Source organism: Rhea pennata, chromosome 6 (assembly GCF_028389875.1).
Source record: "Rhea pennata isolate bPtePen1 chromosome 6, bPtePen1.pri, whole genome shotgun sequence".
NCBI lineage: Eukaryota > Metazoa > Chordata > Aves > Rheiformes > Rheidae > Rhea > Rhea pennata.
Window position 1 is genome coordinate 13,628,966 of NC_084668.1, and position 20,626 is coordinate 13,649,591.

The 20,626-nt window shown below is 42.2% G+C and overlaps 1 protein-coding gene across 2 annotated transcripts in view; it reads right to left on the reverse strand.

Annotated features, from left to right (window-relative positions):
* Positions 1-20,626, reverse strand: part of GLI2 (GLI family zinc finger 2) — a 198,409-nt gene that overhangs the window by 145,436 nt on the left and 32,347 nt on the right. For both annotated transcript variants that reach the window (XM_062578770.1, XM_062578771.1), the window contains exon 2: positions 4,269-4,431. In XM_062578770.1, coding sequence (XP_062434754.1) covers positions 4,269-4,401 — 133 coding nt within the window. In that variant the 5' untranslated portion in view covers positions 4,402-4,431. The remainder of the gene's footprint in view (positions 1-4,268; positions 4,432-20,626) is intronic.

A 20,626-nucleotide genomic window follows, 5' to 3' on the forward strand; every position in this document is an offset into this window, starting at 1 on the left:
TAGAGAGGAAATTGTTCCAAATAAATAATCTTGGACAGGAATGTAAAATAAGCCAGATTTAATAGTGCATGCCTGCTGCAGCCGTGTTAAACATGACTAAAATGATAAACCCCAGAATATACTAATAGTAAACTATGCTCTGACATCAAAGTAATGAGGCTGTATTTTTACCCAGCTTTAGAAATGCTAAAATTAGTCTTGACAGAGCCAGACATCAGAAAAATGTTTCAAACATAAACACCATCAATTTAGGAACTGGGTGTTTGTGTCATGCAGAGGGTGGGGTGGAGAGCGAAGGGTGCATTCTGGAGCTTGTTAAGATCAGGCAGTTAGCATTTAGAAGAACTTGTATTTAATTTTTATTACAAGATGAGAAACCTTTCTTCCTAAATATCTTAGTATTTGAATGAGAGGCTCATTCAAATTTCTTCTCCAGCCACCTGACTGGGCTTCCTCGTGCATTGCTGATACAAAGGATAACCACAGTGCTAGCCCAAAGGACCAAGTCTGTTCTCACTGATGTGGTGTTGTTTTCTAACATCTCTTACCTCAACAAAGCAATAAGCACTTTTGCACTCAGAGAAAGTGTCCTCTATACTTGAAATGTTCAGAGTTGCCTTTCCAGGATTGGAGGCATTGAAAGTGGGAAGCAGTTTTGCAAATCTGGCTGGCTAAACCTCTTAAATATTGTCATTAAACCCAGCTTCCATCTCTGTCACCCATATGCACATACACCCATTGAAACAGAAAAAAGGAGCTTTGACTCCTTGGCCAGCCTGATTTATGGAAAAATGGAAAATTAGGAGAGACTTCCCTGATGTCACTTCTGCAAGGCCCATTTCTGAACATCTGATCAATGAGTTACTACAAAAAAAGTCAAAGAAGATTTCTAAAATGGCAGCTTTAGAAGACTAAAAATATAACACAGATCATTAGTACAGAAGAACTCTTCTCTGACAGCATCAACAATACCAATCTCTTTTCCTACAGCCATAACTTAATTTGTTCAAGGCTGCAAACATTTAGGACGAATATTCAAAGAAAGGGAAACAAAAACGGAGGTCAGACATATTAAATTATAATAATATAACACAAATAATGAATAGAAATGCTGTTCTTCAATTATTTAACTAATATTCAGTTTATTGCCTCAATTACCTTAATTAGAAATAAACCCTTGTGAATCTATTCATTTCTGCAAGGAAAAAAAAAAAAAACCCTATGATCAGAGAAACATGCTATGTTGGCACTCCATCTGTGTGACTCAGTAGAATAAAAGAGAAGAAATGTGTTGCAAATTACATTTGTTTGGTTCTGGAGAACAGCTTGGTGATCCACAGCATTAGCTGAGCCTCGCTGCCACTTTCTCACATGCTAGTACAAAGAATAAAGCCTCTACAATAAATAAAAGCAAGAGTTTGTCAGATGAGCGTAAAGACATGTTCATATGGCCCCAAAGCAGGGTGGGGAGCTTAGAGGCCTTTAAAGCTTGTCTGTTGCTCTTCCCCTCCCGGAACTTAACAGCGTAATTAATCTCCATGCCTCATTTGCTTTCTTCTGTAAGAATATGAGCATAAATATGTACATTTCTGGCCTGTTATGAGTAATTACACTAGTTTAGTGAAGCAAATATGTTCTATTAGTATGAAGAGTATGTAAATACAGCCTAGTCAGTACCCAGGCTTTTTGCTATTATCTGCTAAAGCACACCATACAATTAGCTGATGTTATAAAAATACTGTATTAATTTTTTCCACTTACACACACAGAGATGCTCCATTTCAACAGCATGCATTACTTTTATCTACAGAAAAAAATACCCAAAATAACCAAAAAGCCTTCCAAACTGTAAGAACAAGTGCATTATCTGAAAGTTTTGGGGCCTGAATCAGATCTCAAGCCTACTTTACTGCTAGCCATTTTAGGTCATCTATTAGTACTTCTATTCGCAGTACGATATAGATATTGCTCTTTGTATTTCATTACACAATGCTTTCATCATGTTTCTCCTGGCATCTTCAAACAACTCCTCCACTTACTTCTCTACTTCCTCTTAATAAAAAGAGAAACATTGACTGTGTAAATCATTCTTTCCAAAGGAGATAGCACATGGCTAATGTGACATGTAATGCTTGATGCTTAAAAAACATTAAGTCTCCAGGAGTGCTAAATGCGCCAGTGGATGCTCCACTTTGGAAGAGGAGGAGGAGGATCTTGATTTCTGTTGTATCTCTGGAAATGAAGCAACTGCTTCCTTGGTAGAGGTACTCCTGAGGCAAATGCCCAGTCAGGAGTAGGTACTTATTCTCGGACTACGTAAGTTTTGAATTTTAGCATGTGTTTAAACTTCATTGGCACCAGCCAGCCCTTTGAATCTGTCAGTCACTCAGATGATGCCTAGACTGGGACACCTCAGTGGTTTCCACAGCCTGCTGCTTCTTTACTAGAGATGAAAATCTGCTTGGATATAGCAAACTTGTGCATGTCGTCATTTCTGCCTTTCCTCTATTTCTTCAGTCCATCAAGTTTTCCTTTTCTGCCAATTTATATGGTACTCACAAGAAGGAGGGTAGCTCAGACCCATTCAATAGTTTGAAGTTGTCTCTCTCTCTAAAGCAATCCTCTGTCAGAGGTTCTCTAGAGGGTTTTAAGAAAAAAAAAAAAAAAAACAAACTTCCTTTGTTTAGCAAGATTCAAAGATACAAGCAGATCTGACAAATTATAATCTCTTATTTTGTACTCTACAAAATCCTACTCTTTCAAGATCAATGTGGAAACAAACAAAAAAAGATCAGTAAATAAGGCCTTGGAAAGAAGGGATAGGTAAAGCACATCTACGCAATTTGGGCCAGGAGCTATCTTCACAACTCTGTCAACAGAAAACCCAAACTCACTGAGCTGCATAAGCAACAGAGAAGTCCGCAGAAGAATTGTGCTGCTTTCCTGGGTTGATGAGAAATTACCATGCATTTAAGGAAGGGGAGGGGAAGGAATCCTTCTGAGGTGAGCCTGGCTAGCAATAAGGTATATTTTAAAGAGAAATAAAAGCTGCCTGCAAAGTTTACACAGCTGGCATGCCTCTCATCACATCCAAGCTAGTGAAGTCCCTTCTAAGCTTGTCTCCCCCCCCAGAAAGGACACCCTGTCCCCACTTTCAGATGGGGCTGTGTGGCACCTGCCCAGTGCGTGTAGCCTTGCCGACAGCTGGAGCTGCTGCAAGGGTGCCAGTACCAAGGGCAGATTCTCTCTTTGGAGACCCACCAACCCTGCACACCTGTGAGTCAACGAAGGATGTTTCCTGGAGCTATATTTTGCCTGCTCCACCTAGGCCATTTTCTAGCCTTCTCCAGACCAGAAATGTGCCTCAGCATAGAGCAGAGCCTGCTGCTCCACAAGGGGCTGTGGTGATGGATGGGTGCACGCTGAGGCCATCCTGCCTCTCCCCACGCCCCCCCCCAGCCTGCCCCCAGTGAGGTGGGGAGCAGCCAGGAGCAAGGCACGTCTGCTGTTGGTGCTATCCAAAACTCACCCTGCTAGGGACCACAAGAGCTTCCCTGCAGACTTCAACACCAGCAGGACCAAATCCTCTCTGAAAACGCTTAAACCAAAGTTAGAAAAACTAACCAAAAAAACCGAAAAAGAAACCAAGACTTGAGCTACTTTTGAAGCAGCAGGGGCAGTGCAGACAAACAGGGTTTGTCTTTTTTTATGTGAATCCTCTTACAGGGGATTTAGAGGAGTCCAAGCTCCTTTCTAAGCATGAAATGTCAGCAGCAGTGATGGCTGTTTAGCTCATTAACAGAATCGCAGCCGATACACGACACCTCCTCTTCCCTGATCACGTTAACAGGACATTCACTTATCTCCAGCCAGCCTCATCAACGACATTTTAATTCCTCTGTGGAGAAGCAGCAGGCAATACGCAGCATGTATCACATAAGGCCAATCCACCAGTGGTTAGTGGTGACTGATTGTCTCAATTCCCTGATGACTATGTCTAATTCAGTGGCAATTTAGCACCAGTGGCAGCTTGCTGTCCTCTCCCCCACTCTGGTCCGAGCTTGTTAGAAGCAATGACGCCTCATCACCGCACAACGTTTGGATGCTATGCAGGGAGATAGCTTACAACTTCTGTGACCTTCTGAGGCCAAGAACCCCAATAAACTCAGCATGTTCGCAGGAGGACAGATGCCACCATACTTATTAAATTCTAACAGACTAATGAAAAACACCCCTGCTGCTTTCAAAGTGTGGAAAACATAAAGTACCTCCTTGCGCCACCGCTGCTCCTGCAGCTGCTAAAGGAGTGGGTTTCTTCCCCGTCTCTGTAAAGCCATTCCCCTCCAGAACTGCACCTTTCCCTTCTTTTTTCCCAGCAGCAGTCGAAGCAGAAGTTTCCATCTTAGATGTGCATCTTCCAGCTCAGCAACCCTACAAGACAAAATAAAACCAAATTCTGGTCACTAACAGAGCAAGCAAAACCAGCTGTCCGAAGAAGCAGCCAAGAGTTCAGCATAGCTTAAAAATAACTTGAGAGTTGCAAAGATCATTTGAGTTTCTAACCCTACCGAGTCATTACAGTAGTTACAAGAAGAAATAGTACAACCCCGAGAAAGATCCATATTCACAGATCTCAGTGACCTCAGGCAGCTGAAGAACCAGAAGGATCAGGATCAAAATACATTTTCTTAAACTTGGGCTATGATAAAGCTGGTCCAAAGGGCTTTGCTTGATTAAAGGACAGATGAGATTCAAAAATTCAGTATGCAATCTGATTTGTCAATCCTTGCCCATCAATCATAACAAGAAACTGAGACAGTTAAAAACTTTCAAAGTACTAGTAATTTAAAAAAAAAAAAAAAAAAAACATTTTAGATGATTTTTTTCCCTGTAGTTGGCGGTCATTCTATAGGCTGATGCTGAACCTACACGCAGTGCTGAACCTACAGGCTGACCGTAACTTTTCGGCAGTGTTTACGATTAGGCCACAACAGGGACACAGGAGTCCTTCCAGCTCTCGCTAGTCCAGACTAACAACCACCCGTTCCTCTCCCAACCAGCCTCTTTTTTCCTGAATAGTCATAGCTCAAAGTCAACTACCGCTTTAGCTGCGTTACAGATGGCCAATCAAGTGCCAGTGAAGATACCAAAGCACAAATGAAGTTTTTCTTTTAATTTACATCCATGAAAAATACCAGCTCCCAAATCTTTTGTCACCTGCAACATAATTCGTGCGTATCAAATTTATTTCATCTCCCAAACCCAGTTTTGTGCATCTAAAATTCCACAGATGGGAGTTGCTATTAAGTGAGCTGGCACGCTACACTTATGACTGTAAGTTCCCCCCACTTTAAAGCTGTTTTATGTCAGACGTCTCCTCCACGCGACTCCCGCTTTCACAGAGCCTCCGCAGCGACCCGGTACCGCTGCCCGCAGGCTGGTCTCGAGGAACCCTCCAGCTCACTGCTCCTTTCCCACCCGCGCCGAACGGGACGCCGGAAGGGCGACGGCTCTGCCACCGTCGCTCCCAGCGCGCCGCGTCCCGGGCCGCTTCTCCGGGCGCTCGTCCCCTCGCCCGCCTCTACCTCGCACGGCTCCAGCGCGCCCCGGAAAGGCCCCCGAACCCCCTGGTCCTCCGCTCGCCCACCGCTGGGCGACGCTCCCCCGGCCCCGCTGCCGCGCCGGGGGGCAGGCGCCCGCGGGCCGGCCGCGGGCCCGGCGGGCCGTCGCGCCCACTGCTGGGGCTGGGGCCACGCTGGGCGAGGACGAAACCAGGAGCTGGGGCGGCCCCCGCGGACGGCGCAGCTGGCGGCCGCGGGTTTTGCCGCGAGGCGCCGGAAGCGAGGTCTCCGGGCCCCCGCCGCGGCGGACGCGCCGGTGGGGACCCCAGCTCTTCGGACGCGTCATTTATCCACTCGAAACCTGACAGGAGACCAGGCCCGTACTGGCAAGTCTGAAAAGTAAACGTACCGCTACAGAGACCAAACGAATTATGAAAAAAAGTGATTCTAATAAACGGCTGTATTAAAAAAAAAAAAAAAGGGTAAATCCTTCTCAAATACTGGATTAGGAAAAAAAAAATCAAATACAACGACTCTAATCTTGGAGGATTTAGGGTAAGGCGGCCGTAACTCTTCTCGCTCGGTAAAGGCGCCTGGCGGCAGAGCCGACCGGCAGCGAGGCCCAGAGCCACCACGACCGAGGGCCGTCCCCCCTCCCGGGCGCCCGGCCCCACGAGCCGCGCCGTGCCCGGCTCCGCCGCCGCCGGCCCCGTGCGGGGGCTCCGACGGGGTCTGGGCACAAAGCTTAACCTCTCTCGCAGTCGGTTCGCACAGCCGTAAAACGGGACACAGCGCTTGGCCGTGCTTGCGAACCGCTTTGAGATCCGTGGAGGCGCAAAGCTATGGAAGTATTTTTATTACCCGTACAAGAAGATATATTGATGGAAGCAGTCAATCCGCACCGTCCAGGAGCACGGCATTCATTTTTTAAGCAATGCATAGTTTGCTTTCTGTTCAATGCTAAACTTTTTCCACAGCTCTGCGCCACACAGAATTTATAAATTCAATGACAGATTAATCTTAGCAGTGAGCTATTTGGCATGAAAAAGGGTTTCACAGGGAGCCTGCTTTTTCCTGTAAAGAGCATGCATTTAGGAGTGACTATACAGAGAAAGACCCTGTGCACTTATTCAAGCACAAGTCTCTGCCCTCCATCATTACTCAGAATTAGAAATCCAAAATGGATTACTCAGATTGTTCCAAAGGTCTGTAGCTTTCTCTCCAGGAGGAGGGTTGGGTAATTGATTTTGACACTAATACCAGCACTATTCATATGCCTTGTAATATAATTCTGCAACGACACTAAAAAGGCAGCCATCTGAGAGCTGAACAAGGAAAGTGCTATATGATTTGCCCTAGACAACCCCAGCTATTTTAACAGCTGTGTTGTATATTAAAAGGGAGAAATCCCAACAGAATTAAAAACAACAAAGTCACATTTGCCTTTGAGGGAAAACAAGAAGCCGTAAACTTTCCTAATAAAACAATCCCTCCTGCTAAGTGCTTGAGGAATGGTCAGAAGAGCTGTCCCAAAACACCTCTCTCTTTTGGAGGGCATCAGCCTGAAAGTGCCTGCCAGCATACTTGGGAATAAATGGATACTCAGACATACCCCCCGCACACCCTGTTCTTGAAAAGACATTATTTCCTTCTTTGGGGGTTTTCTTTCATCAGGAAAACACCCTTTCCCTCCCCTAGACAGGGCAGGAAAAAAAAGTTTCCCCCCACCAAGCTTTTCTGTGAAACATGAAGCACCAGTTTTGACCACGTCTCCGTAAAGATTAAGCACCACGGCGGGAGTCGGCCTCTCTGATATAAGGCAGATGCCGACAATGACGCCCTGACACGGGTCTAATCCGCGCAGACCCCGTTACACTCACTGAATACCACCGTGGTGCCCAACAGCTACGCCGCCCAGCATGACATCAGGAAGAGATTTCCAAAGGAGGCCTCCAGGAGCTGTTCTGTTTCTGTGAATATTTTGTGCTCTATCAGACAGATGCCTATTTTTTTTCCTTTGTTTTAAATATACGCACAGCTCTGGGGATAACAGAAAGGTCCTGTCACCAACAACAGGACACAGTCAAGGTATGCCAACTGCTGATGCCAACACTACATCCACCACAACGTGGCCATGAAGTCCACCTGCTTTTGGCTCCTAGAGTGAATGGGCAGAGCCAGGCTAACTGAGAGCAGCCTTTGCGTAATTCTTGCTGGGTTCATCCCCACGCACCCACAGTGAAACCCTTTATCCAGTCGGCCACGTTGTCCCACACAGTGATAACATACCACATTCGATAGCTTTTCCTGGCATGCCATTTTAACTAGAATAAACAAGGAGATACTTCCACCATCTCTTGTCTGTAGTGGACTGTGTCATATAGCTGAAGCCTTCTGAACACAGTATCTTCTCATGACATTCAGTTTAAGCCAACTGTTTTGAACATTGGCTAAATACAGTGGCTGCTGTGATCCTTTTCAATCTCTCGGGGTCTGAGCCAAATTATGTTCTCAATTACACAGAAGTAGCAGCAGTTAACCTGGTGAAGTCATAGGCTCTATACTAGAGCAAAACTTGACCCGTCTATTTTCTTCTATATCAGCAGCAGCTTCAAATTACTCAAGAAGGTTTTTTTCTGTCCACATGCCACTAGTAAGTGTAGGGACTATCCAAACACACTGTCTATTGCTGAAGGACCTATAAGCGTTTACAGAATATCAATCTAGGTTAAAAGCAGCATAAATATTAATTCAGATCTAATCCCTTCTGGCGTTCTCTTGGCACAAGGTTTCCAGTCTTGACAGTTCCTAGGAATGGCCTCCATGCGCCAATCCTACAGGATTGCTTTCACATGGAAATTAGGGCTGTACGCTGCAGCGTGTGTGTGTGTACAGCAGTAACTCTCTGCCTGGAGTCCCCTTTCAAGCTTTAGAAAGCTTTTGTGGTAGATTCCTATCTTCTAGGAGATGCGGTGGGGAGAGAAAGAAGTCACCAGAGAGATAACTCCATGCTGATGGAACCAGTGTGGTGAGGACACTGAGCTGCTCAGGGCTTCCTCCCACTTTCTATCCCCTACCACAACTTCTGCTTCAAGAACACAACTAGGCTGCTGAAGGGAGGAAGGAGGGAGCTTTACTGGCTTTTACTAAAGGAGATGGAAAAATACCCATGTTTTGCCCAACCATTCACCTCAAAAACTAGGACAAAAATTGGCCAGAAATATAATGCTTCCCCAGATGGTTCCAGTTCATGGCAAAAGTCGCACTGCTAAAAGAAAAAAAAAAGAAAAAGAAAAAAAAAAAAAAGAAAAAAGAAAAAAAAAAGAAAGGAGGAAAAACCCATTAGAGTTGGCAACACTGCAATAGTTATACGGGTTCTGGAATGTACAAAGACTGAAATCAGAGACTTGCTATCTCTTTTGAACTTCAAAAACAACAAGTCTCTTCAAATCACCCTGTTAATTGGCTTTAAATTAGAGTTCTAAGTTTAATGAACAAATCTTTAGTGTACAGCATGAAATGGATACGCTTCTAGATTGATTTCCTGATCAACACCATCTGCCATTTCCATATGGCAAAAGCAAATCAAACGCACAAGGAAGAAGCCATTCCTGCCTTACCGTGAGGGGTCAAAGTGCACCCAGGACTGTCTGGTGCTTGGCAACATTTCTCTGTAATGTGACAACTTCAGAATATCACCTCCAATCAATTCCAGAAAATCAGGGTATATTTCAGGCACTAATGGACCCAGCTCTGCCCAAGGAAGTAAAGGAAGCAAGCAAAGTACGGGAAAAATGTGATGGGAAGGGGGCACAAGGGAAGGAGGGATGTTTGTGAGGATGACTGGTTGGGTGTGAAAACTGTGGGGGGAATTCCTGAAGGTGGAGAAGGGCTTGAAAAACAGGGGGGAAAAAAAGTGAAATAAGGTGAAACAGCGATGAAGTTAGTGACTTTGCCACAGAGAAAAGGCAAGACCTCACTAAAGAGCGCGAGTGCACAGATACAGGCAGTAGACAGGCAGGCAATGGCAAATCCTGGGGAGAACAGAAGAATGGCACATGATGGAGGAAGAAAGAGGGTGCAAACAGATCCAGCATCGATGGCAATAGATAGTTCTGCGAGGGCAGGGAAGGACATGGCAAGATGTCAAACACAGCAGCGAGACATGGCATAGAATGAGGAGAGGAAGGTAGCATCTACAGCACTTGTAGAGAAGCAAAACAGAAACGTGAGGGCCTCTGATGGAAGAAAAATACCAGCAAGCAGCCCTGAATAATGCAGCCAGCCAGTGTTTTCTGTCACTCTTTGCAGCTGAAGTAATCAAACAAGGATACAGTCTACTTCCTCACACGGTGCCATGCATCTGAAGCGAAACAATAGGAGATACACCTGAGAAAGAGCCCTAACTGCTGTTCCTCCTTATACTGACAACAGTGATCTTCCACTTATCTCGGACAGGACCAATGGAGTTGACAGCAGCGATCAGAAATTATCACTATCTGGAAGGTCTTTAGACAACGAGTTGCCTACTCCAGAAGCAGCATTCATTGGATGTTTCTTAGAGGCCTTCCAGCAGGGATCAGAGACGAAACAGGACCTCGGCAACAAGGCTGCAATTTAGTTTTCTGAACACAGACACTCAAGGACCTGCATAGGCCTGGCAGATGTGACAGAGCACCTTCAAGAGACTTGAGCTCTTCAGCAACAGCAACAAGAGGCCAGGCTATCCTAGGACACTCCATGGCACTAGATACCAACATTGAGGCCACTGAGTTGAAACATAAATGACTTCCTCCTCCTGAAACTGTTTACTTCCTTGGCTGTGCTTATTGGATAGAGCACAGGATTGAATAAAAGAACTTGCACTGCACCCACTGTTTGGATTTAGCCTGATGATTTGGTATTTTTCATGAACACAAATCTCATTTTAATGTTGCATCTTCCTTACAAATAAGACCAATTTATAAAGTATCAGATAAACTTAAATCATTTGCCCACTTCAAGTGGATTTTAAAGTTACCAGCCTTAGAACCTTGCACAGAAATTATCTTTCAGAGGCTGGGTTAACAACAATTACAATATATCATCAAAACATACCAGCAAATACAAAAGCTCAAAGCCAGATAGATTCGGCATTGGTCTGTGCTGAGACATGCAGGCTGTGGTACATGACTTTCCCATCTCTCTCTCCCTCTCAAGTTATCTGTTTCTTATTTTAAGAAGATGGAGGAGTGGGGGCTGGAAGGGAGAGCCTTTTCTGGTGGAACAGGAAAACAAAGTCATGTTTGTACTTTTTCAAAGCCAATCCTACATGTCTTATCATGAGAATTTTTTACCATGCGAATTCCAACATGTGAAAAATTGTCAAAGATGATAATCAAGACACTCCTGCATTAAGACACTGTTAACATGCTGCAAAAACATGGGAGGATGCCATAGGTAAACCAAAACTGCTAAAAAGTGATGCGTCACCACTAGAATTGGTCTATGGATCTTTGCTGGGATTTTTGTTTGTTTTTCATTTTAATAGAGAGAAAATTCTGGCAAAAGAGCTATCTAAGTTTGTGTTTTTGATGCAAATCCAAAGTAGTTTTCAATTTCCTGCAATGGAAATTTTTGGTGTTTTTCCAAAAAAGGAAAAGAGACAAATATTACCTGTGCATGTATCTACCGAAAAAGTATTGTTTTAATTTTAAAGAGCATTTGTTCATCAGAATTTAAAAACAACAAAGCAAAGTATACTTTGATCAAGTCTTCATGCTCCAACAAGAGCAGAAACTGTTAATAGCTAACATGTCAGATAAAACACCTATGGTGCTGACGGATCTACCAGGTAGGCTGGGTATCAATTCAACTAAGACTGTATTGAGGCTGGAGTGGAGGAACAGCAGTTAAACTGTTCACACAAAATTAGACTCTAATTTCAAGTCAGTAATAATTAATCTATTGACTTTTCAGCAGGTCTATGAGTAAAAGGCACTAAGAAAATAAATGGTGTGTATTACAAGTGCAGCCAAAACTTTGATTCCTAGAGATTTTTAAGCAAGTTCCACACAGTTGATCAGAGCAGATCCAGGAGGTCTGGCTGGGAGAAAAAGAGCTGCCTTGAAATCAAATAGATTTGAGAGCTTTTGAGAAGATGGAATATAATTTTTTTTGGCTGGTGGTGGCTGAAGGAGAATCCTTTCTGGGTTTAACTTCCCTGCTGCAGTAATTCAAGCACTTTCAACTCTCATGAATTAAACTCTGAATACAAACTACAGGCAGTGAAGTTTAATGGGCTTGCTTTACGTACGGATGAGATATGTAGTATTGTCTTGTAGTGACTAGTCCACCTAGATGACACTTAACAAGCTACAGAGCTTGGATAAGAAAATTCAGGTTTAGCTCAAAGAGTGAAAACCTCTGTTTTGAGAAATGAAAGATGAAGGACTGCCTCCCTGCAAAAATCCCTACAGCAACTGGATTCTTTCAGAACGTTTCATTGCAAAATTTTGGTTTATTTTTAAACATTCCAATTCACTACTGAATATTCCCTCCAGAGGCACATGTGTAAGTATGTAGAAGAGAGAAGCCTGGGAAGGAAACAAGAATGTAATTAAAAACAAAAAAGCAACACTTCAATTGGCTCATTTTCCCTTACTGAATACACACACCACACAAGCTGCTATTCCACATTGGTTAGAAACACATATTGTCTTTTAAAGACTGCAGTTGCCAGCTGAAGACACAATGGAGACCACATAAAATGGTTGACAATTCATAAAGTAGAAAACGGAAAGAATTTCTCCAGATGGGAATGGGAGAAGAGTTTAATAAGATGATAGGATATTTTGGGCTGGAAAGGACCTCAGGAGATCATCTAGCCCAGCCTCCCACTCACAAACTACAGGCAGTGGATCACTGGCATTCGCAATACCAAAACCATAGAAATATATGGCAGACAATCTAGTAAAACAGAGCTATATGGGATATGCTCACACAGCCCAGTCTGCAAGGAAACTGAACACTTCAATGAAAAAAGATTCAAGACTGACCAACCTTGCTGGGAAATTTATACCAGTGAAAACGGAATGAATATTCTGAATGAAACAAGGCAGAGTGCTCATTTCTTGGAGATGTGATTCAAGTTACAGGGACATACATGATTGCATGAATTAACAATTAAGTAAGAAGTGAAAGGCAAAGCATCCCAGTTTTCAGCAATGCAGGTCCATCTTCTACAGGAAAAAAAAAAGAAAAGAAGAAAAAAAAAGATTGTACAACTTGGTTGGCTGTCATTTCAGTGAAAAGGAATAAGTCTTTCAGGAGACAGGCAAAAGTATTCAGGAGGGTATTAAGCTAATGACAAAAGACAAGGGTGAAAATGAGCACTCATTTAGCCAGAAATCAAGATGTCAAGATTAAAATTAATCAAGCTACCAAGGGATTCAAAGAAAGGAGATTCTTTAATTGTGTAGTCTCTAATGCTATGAACCTGAGTAATAAACAAGAAATGGAATAGCTCATTTAATATACAAATTAGTCCTGACCAGTATTACTGAGTCTGGTGGAAACATTCACATTTGGAGAGTTACGATCATTCTGTGTATCAGTGACTGGAAACAAGCACAGAGTGATGAAGTATGTTGATGACAAATGACTGCAGACATGGTAAATAAAGATGACTGCTTTTTATTGGGGACCTGCTCCCTGTATCACTACATGGACTAGATAAAAAGACTATACATTTAAAGCAACCACATAATAAAGGTCACATTATCTGGAAAACAGTCGATTCAACTAAGACTGTTTTGAGAAACATCCACTGAAGACAACTTGAAGTTTATGGTGGGCAAACAGTAGTTGACAAGCTCTATGGAGGCTGTTGGTATCAAAAGAACTAAAGCAGTACATGGTTGTCCAAGCAAAATGCGAGAGGTTTTAATCTCTGTTTAATTTTGAACTGACTGTCATCGGAAAATTATGCCCAGCTCTCGTGTCCACACTTCAAGTAGAAGGTTGAAAACTGCAACTGGCTCCAGTGCTAAGTACAAGAATAATGAGAGGGAGCTAAAAAGAGAGGTGCTTGTAGAACAGCTTGATCATTAATATTAATACATACATAGTTGACAGAAATTTGTAGCAGATGTTCTTTTACCCAGAGGTAAGGACATTACAAGACCCTATTGCTAGATCAACTGCAATTACCTACAACCAATTAGAAGGACTAAAAACTAGAAGTTAAACTAGATAAATTCAGATTAGAAACGAGGCTCCCAACTTCAAGAGAGAAGAGTCCTGGAATCAGGCTGGTGATGGATTCCCAGAGCTGACATTTTGTTCAGACATTTGTCTGAAAAATCTGCTCTAGTCTAAGGCCTATCCCTGGACATGGATAGGCTTAAATGCAGGGAAGTCCTCTGACACCATTATAAAGAAAGTCAAATAAGATCAAAGAGGATCAGGGTGGCAATCTAATGCACCTACGAATTGGTGTGTTGTAAATGGCTGATTTGCCATATCAAATTTTGAAACATCTCTATTTACAACGCTTGAATCTTACCATGCCTGTCTGTGCTGACAAAGAAAATACTCACCTTCCAGCCCCCTTTCTCTCTCTCTCTCTCTCTCTCTCTCTGTGTGTGTGTGTGTGTGTGTGTGTGTGTGTGTGTGTGTGTGAGATAAGTACTTGGTAAGACACAAGCAATAAACATCTCCCAGAACGCTGATAAACTCTAAGGTGTTTACGTCCTGCCAACGGCAGTGTTGCCGACTACACATTCCTTTACTATGTAGTTATGTCTACCGCACTACAAGTATTTTGATGACTGAGACAGATATAAAATTGTTCACCAACAGAGTATCATGAAATTTTTGCTTGGTAGCCTACAAGAACTGACTGCTTTCTTGGTCTAGCAAGAAAGTTGCTAGCACCAGAAAGGAAAGAAGTAATATTAGAACTGATTTTTCCTCTTGTAATAAAGCTAAGGGAAAGGAATTTCCCTACCCTCAGCACTGGTGTCCCCAAGGTCTATAGAAGCCTGAAAGTGTGGGGAGGTATCTTCTGCTGTACTGCACTACCTATTTCACATAGAAAATGAGCAGGGCTAATACACCAGCACATCTCACATCCATAAAACGGATTGGAACAAAACTCAGCCTACCCGTATGCTTTCAGTAAACCGGCCGGTTGCTATGGCTTAGAGGAACGCTTTAGGAACCACGTTGTCTGCATCTGGGCAGCTGAAGTAAGTCAAGCAGAAGAATTGCCCTTTGTGCTAATCAGACCAGGGGCCAAGCAACTCAGGGGACACTGCACGCACTCTTGCTGGGTTCCCCTGACTATTCAGAAGCTACAGCCAGACTTTGGGGCACAAGGACTGCTGTGGCCACTAGACAACTCAACACAACACATACACAGACATACAGACACAGATGCTTTTCACTATTTTATTCTATAGGACTCAAAACATTAAGCCTAGCCTGGGAAGACCCTGTTAGCACTCCCTCTTTGTTTGCTACTATCTAATTTAACACAAAATAAAAGGATTAATATCAATTCTTCGGGATAAAGCCCGTATTTGGGGCTTTTTGCATACAACAAAACTTAACCAAAATTTGATATAAACTAGGCCTTTTAGTACTACCAGTAATGATAATTACTTACTTGCCTTGTAGCTATTGCAGATTATTTCTGATAGATTTTGTATACTACTGCATACTATCATTATCTTCTTTTTTCTGCACACAAGCTTGTTGAGTCCCTTCCTAAAGGAAACAGCAAGACCAAGACAATCTTTTACCTCTCATCTACAATTCTCTCCCTGCTCCTAATGTTTCATTTACTCCTCTCTAATCACCTCACTCCCCCACAACTATCTTCTGAAAGTCTTACATCTATTTATGTTTTTTTTTTTGTTTTTTTGTTTTTTTGTTTTCCTTACCCTTTCTCTCTTCTTCCTGCTCTTTTTCCTCACAAACCCAATCTGCTTTGGTGTCTCGCTCTCTCAACACAAAATCCCACTTGCCTCTGCAACTCCTATCAATCTGCTCCTAATTTCATTCACACTTGTTTGCATCAATGAAAACTATCGACTTCCATTCTTTTAGGGCTCTCAGAGATGAGACTCACATCCCCTTCAAAAGTCATGAACCAGTGAACGTGTCCGTCAGAGTCTTATTGTTCTGACTTTAGGAGAAACACTAGAGTTCTTCAATTAACCCTCTTGCTCACTGCATTGTATTTTTCTTCAACTGAGGGAATCATCATTCACATAACTCATTCATCATAATACTGAAATGCTCTCTTGTCCCTCACTAAGAGAGGGCATAGTCTTATTTCCACGCATTTTCTCCATCACACACATGTGCAGGGCAGCACAGCATTCAAAACACTAGAAATGCTGAATCACCTCTGCAGGTAGCCATCCTAATTGCTGTCATAACCTAGGACTTGACTGAAAAACCAAGTTGAAGAATATTTTGCTCTACTAAAGCATAACATATATCATCTCCCATCTCTATGGTCACACATGTAAGTCCAAAATTTCAGAGAACTGAAGGTACAAAGATAAGGGAGATATGACCAACTATTAGTGCTGATACAATTTCTTGTCTACAACCATGCCCTCAGTTATCTAAGATTTGGTACCACCTGGTCCCTTTGGGCTTTGCCCAGCCTTTCATGCATTACAAGTGAGACAACTCAACACACTTGCTATTTTAGTGCCAGTATTTCTGTGGCAAACTCATTTTCACAGATTTATTGCTAGCTTATAAAGTGTTTGTTAGAATAACAGTTGGAGAAAATGCATCTTTTTAGAATAAAAAAAATTGTTGGCCACCCCTAAATCATTATTAGCACTGCTGTGAAGACATTAGGTATCCTTACTTGGTACTTCTGTAACTGTAGATCCACCTCTGTTTAAGTGAATACGTCCAGGCAGGTGCATTTAGATCAGCAGTATGCAGAGTGATGCCTTCCATCACTATACTACCCTGAGATTTTTAAAGCAGAAAACTGCTAGCTGCAAACATTCATTAGTGTATAAGCCTTCCCTTTAACACATCGGTCAGTGCAATGCTATGAAGCCGACCCAAAGTTACGTGGCTCCTGCCCTCTCTTCCGCGTTGGGACCTGGGCTGCCCACGAGCAGCAGTTGCTCCCTAGCCCGTCAGAGGCAGACGTTAGTATTTCTTGTCTTTGTGATCAATTTAGATGTTTTGATGTCCCGTCCCAACTGTTCAAGGCAAATCCTGAGCTGAGGGAAATTGTCAGAGCAGCACTGAGGTCAGTAAGGACATGACTTCTCATGCTGCCTGTCTTGTGGAAAACATTTCTGGATTTTACCAGCTATGCAATTTTTCTGGTTACAACCCTTACAGGCACACAACTGCACCCACCGGCAGCTAAAGACATATTTCAGGACAGTCAGAACTGGCAATCAAAGGAACAAACTATTAGCTACTCCAGCGCATATGTAAATTGCAGCATGTACAAGATCTCAAAGCAAACAACAACATGTGTAAATGACTTCTTAGGCAAAAATAGGTAGAGGAAGAGGCATATTTGTTACAGAAATAAATGATTCCTGTCTTTTCAAGTGCAAAGAAGAAAGGCACAATTGCATACACTGTTGTCTCAACTCTGTTGGACACGTTTTCTTTGCCAAGCCTCTTGATTGTATTACCAACAAGCAACGCAATGAAGGAGCAAAATGTTGCTATTACTTCAAAAATCACCAAAATACAGTTTCTTGAAATACAAGAACCCAACTAGCCATTAAAATCGATCTAAACATTGCTGAGTCTGTTTTGTTATTGTCAAAGCTGAGGGAAAAATGAAGTGAAGAAAAAAAAAAGAAAGGAAGCTTTTTAAAACTCAGTTTTCCTTCCATGATAGCACATGAAGGTAGATGAACAGATGATTGAACCACCTCTCCTTGAAACCACCTTAACACTGGCTGAAATAATACTGAAGGTACTTTTTTGCTATATATTCAGTATAAAAGGGACAGAAATAAATAGCCTGGAAAAGACAGCTGAAGTTACATGAGGTGAACAGCATATAACATTCCCATATACCCAGCAAGAGAGTTTCACTATACACACCCATTTAACACATATATCCAGATTTCTCTTGTCCGAGACATTCAGATTACGCTGTGGTCCAGTTCACGAGATCCATATGTTCTTAACCTCCTCCGATCTTGACAGAGCACAGCACAACTGCACCATCCAACTAACGCAGCTCCACAGTATCAGTGCTGATCTCCAACACCCTTAATAAATGCAAACAGATGCTTTTCCAGAGCTCTGCTTCCAGAGCAGCTTAACTTTGCAGTAATACATGATAGGGAGAACCAGAAAGGTGCAGAGGTTTCTAAATAGTTACCCTAAGCTAGCACAGGAAAGATGCACAACTAGGTACTTGCAGTCACTTTTTTTCATCTAGTTTTGACCTTTATTGATCTTTGGGCCCTCTGAGGGATCAGAGTCTTACTTATCCCTCCCTTCCAGTATTTATTTCTCTGACCAACAAAATACCTTCACAGTAACTTCAAGCTCTAAGTTTAACCTTAAATAAGACCTTTGCAGTGAAAAAATGCCCTCTGATTCCTCAGTTCTTCCCAAAGCTTTCTGCTCTGCAATAAATCCCTTAGGCTGATGCATCTCACCTGCAATAGCTGGCTCCTTTGTTCTGCTGAGGGAGATCTTCTGTTACACGCTCCCCCAAGACAGGCTGGGAGAATTAACCAAGGAGTTGTCCCCAAAAGTTTCTGTCTGATGAACATTTAGAGTTTGGAGGCTGACAGTGCTCCTGATCTACAAGCATGAAGCCACTCCACGATAGGGTAATTATGTATCCTCGTACAGACAGACTCCCCAGATTGCCACAGTGCTGCGTAAGGACTGTCACACCGAACCAGACAAATGGTCCCGCTCATCCAACACCCTGACAGCAACCAATGATGGATTCTTCTGACTAAAATACAAAAAGGTCATTTTCACTGGCTGATATTAGAGCAAGACAGCAGAAGGCAAGGAATTTTGCAAGCAGGGCAGCTGATGATCTGTTTGTGCTACGCAAGGTGAAGTGAGAAATTGCAATAGATCTCCATCAGAGTGTAAGCTTGTTTGATCATAGGCTGAAAGGAGACAGAGAAGAGCAAGTTATTATTCTTTAGGGCCTCTGTGGATTCCAGTGCTGTTACCAGTCCTGTTACCTGTCCATAGAAATGTTTCAGTCTTTCTTGAAACCTACACAGCTACATGCTAATTTACTAAATGCACCATAAACATCCTTTCACTTCTCAAGTTAATCACAATTGCCTTACAGGAGATTAACACCATAAAGCACTTTCACAGCTGACGTGCCTTTAAAAAAAATCCCAGAGTTAAACTTGTATAAATAATGTAAGTGACATGGAATATAATTATTAAATGTTGTCATTTTGGAAGAAAATTAATTAGCAATAGCTGTAGCTGTCTTGTGTCTATTTAAGCAGTGTGCATCTCAATTAAAATTTAATTGCAGCAGATTCAGTCACAGCAGGGTAAAAGTGATGGAAATGAAAAGCAGCCTGATCCTATATTGCTCTCTACAAGAAGAAGTGCAGTAGAAGCTGGGGGGAAGGGCAAGAGAGAGGCAGGAAGGTAAGACAAGCAAATTCGCAGAAACAGGCTGCTCCTCAGTCAAGGAGCTCAGTTCCAGTGGGTGCTGCTTATTCCCAAAGCAGCTGACTGTCCCTTGCTTTTCAGGGCACCCTGGAAGAGGTCCCAGAGAAGATCTAAAACCCTGAACAGGACTGAGAGGGGCCCGATTCTATGATTCCTTCAAGGGGAATCAGAAGGATTTAAGACAAGGTCCTTCCGAATCACCACGTCTCTAGAGGTGCAAAGATGTTTTTTGAAGAGGAATAACCCTCTCCAGTTGACTCTGAGAAGCAACTGGGCTTCTACATGAATTTGAAAATCTCCTCCAGATGCAAAGTATGACTTAAGTATCACCAGCATCCACACACAGAGCATTCTGGGTGCCCAGCTTAAGATGCTTTAAAGAAGATACACACTCAAAAAGTTTTAGGCATCTAAACCCATCTCTCATGCCTGTATGTGTTCTGCTGTGTTCAGTAGCAACTTTAATATTTTGGTAAAGATGTATGCCAACATTTTCAATTATAGAGCTCTTCCTCCATCATTCATTTCAGAATTCAAGTTAGCTACAACTTGTTTATTTGAATGAATAATTCACATCTCAGAAAAAAAGAAAAAATTGAGTATAGCTGTAGGTGGGTAGGGAACAAATTATATTGGCAAAAATGGTGTAGAATCCTGAGCTCATTTATGATAAGTAAATAAAACAGAAACCAGAAATAAAATGTTTTTCCCTTAACGCATAGGCTAATTAGAAAATACATGCCAAATATAACATTGTTGAACCTACATATATATTCCTGGAATACTTCTGTTTGGACTTATTTAGCTTCCAAATGAGACAAATATATTCTCTCCAAATTCCCAGGGCACATTCTTTGTCAACTTGAAAATCAAGTTATATTGTTTCTGACTGATATCATAATTATAATGTAAATTTACAGTACTTGACCATTTTATTGATGAAGCTGAAGTCATAACAGAATCAAACACTCTTATCAGTACGTGACTGTCCAGTCTTAGCAAAACGCTGCTTTCTGCTGATACAAGTAGTGAATAAAGATAGAGTGAATAATAATCTGACATGGTATGTGAATATTAAGCATAGAGATGGTGATGATAATAAAACTAGTTGTAATAACAACAATACTGCCATTACTTCAGTGATACATAAAGCTAAAAAGTTACAGGTATGATACAGCTATGTTGAAATTAAGATGTTTTCCTGAAAATTATATAGGCTAGATCTGTTTTTAACATAAGCACCGATAATCTAACTTCTGTTTGAATATCAAAGACTCAGATGAAATGTGAAACTAAACATGCATGCATGATCTAATATGAAAGTCTGCAGTCTAAGGGCACAGAAGTTCAGACACAAAGGTACTCCACTTCTCTAGGATTAAAGTTTGGTGAAGATATGGCTA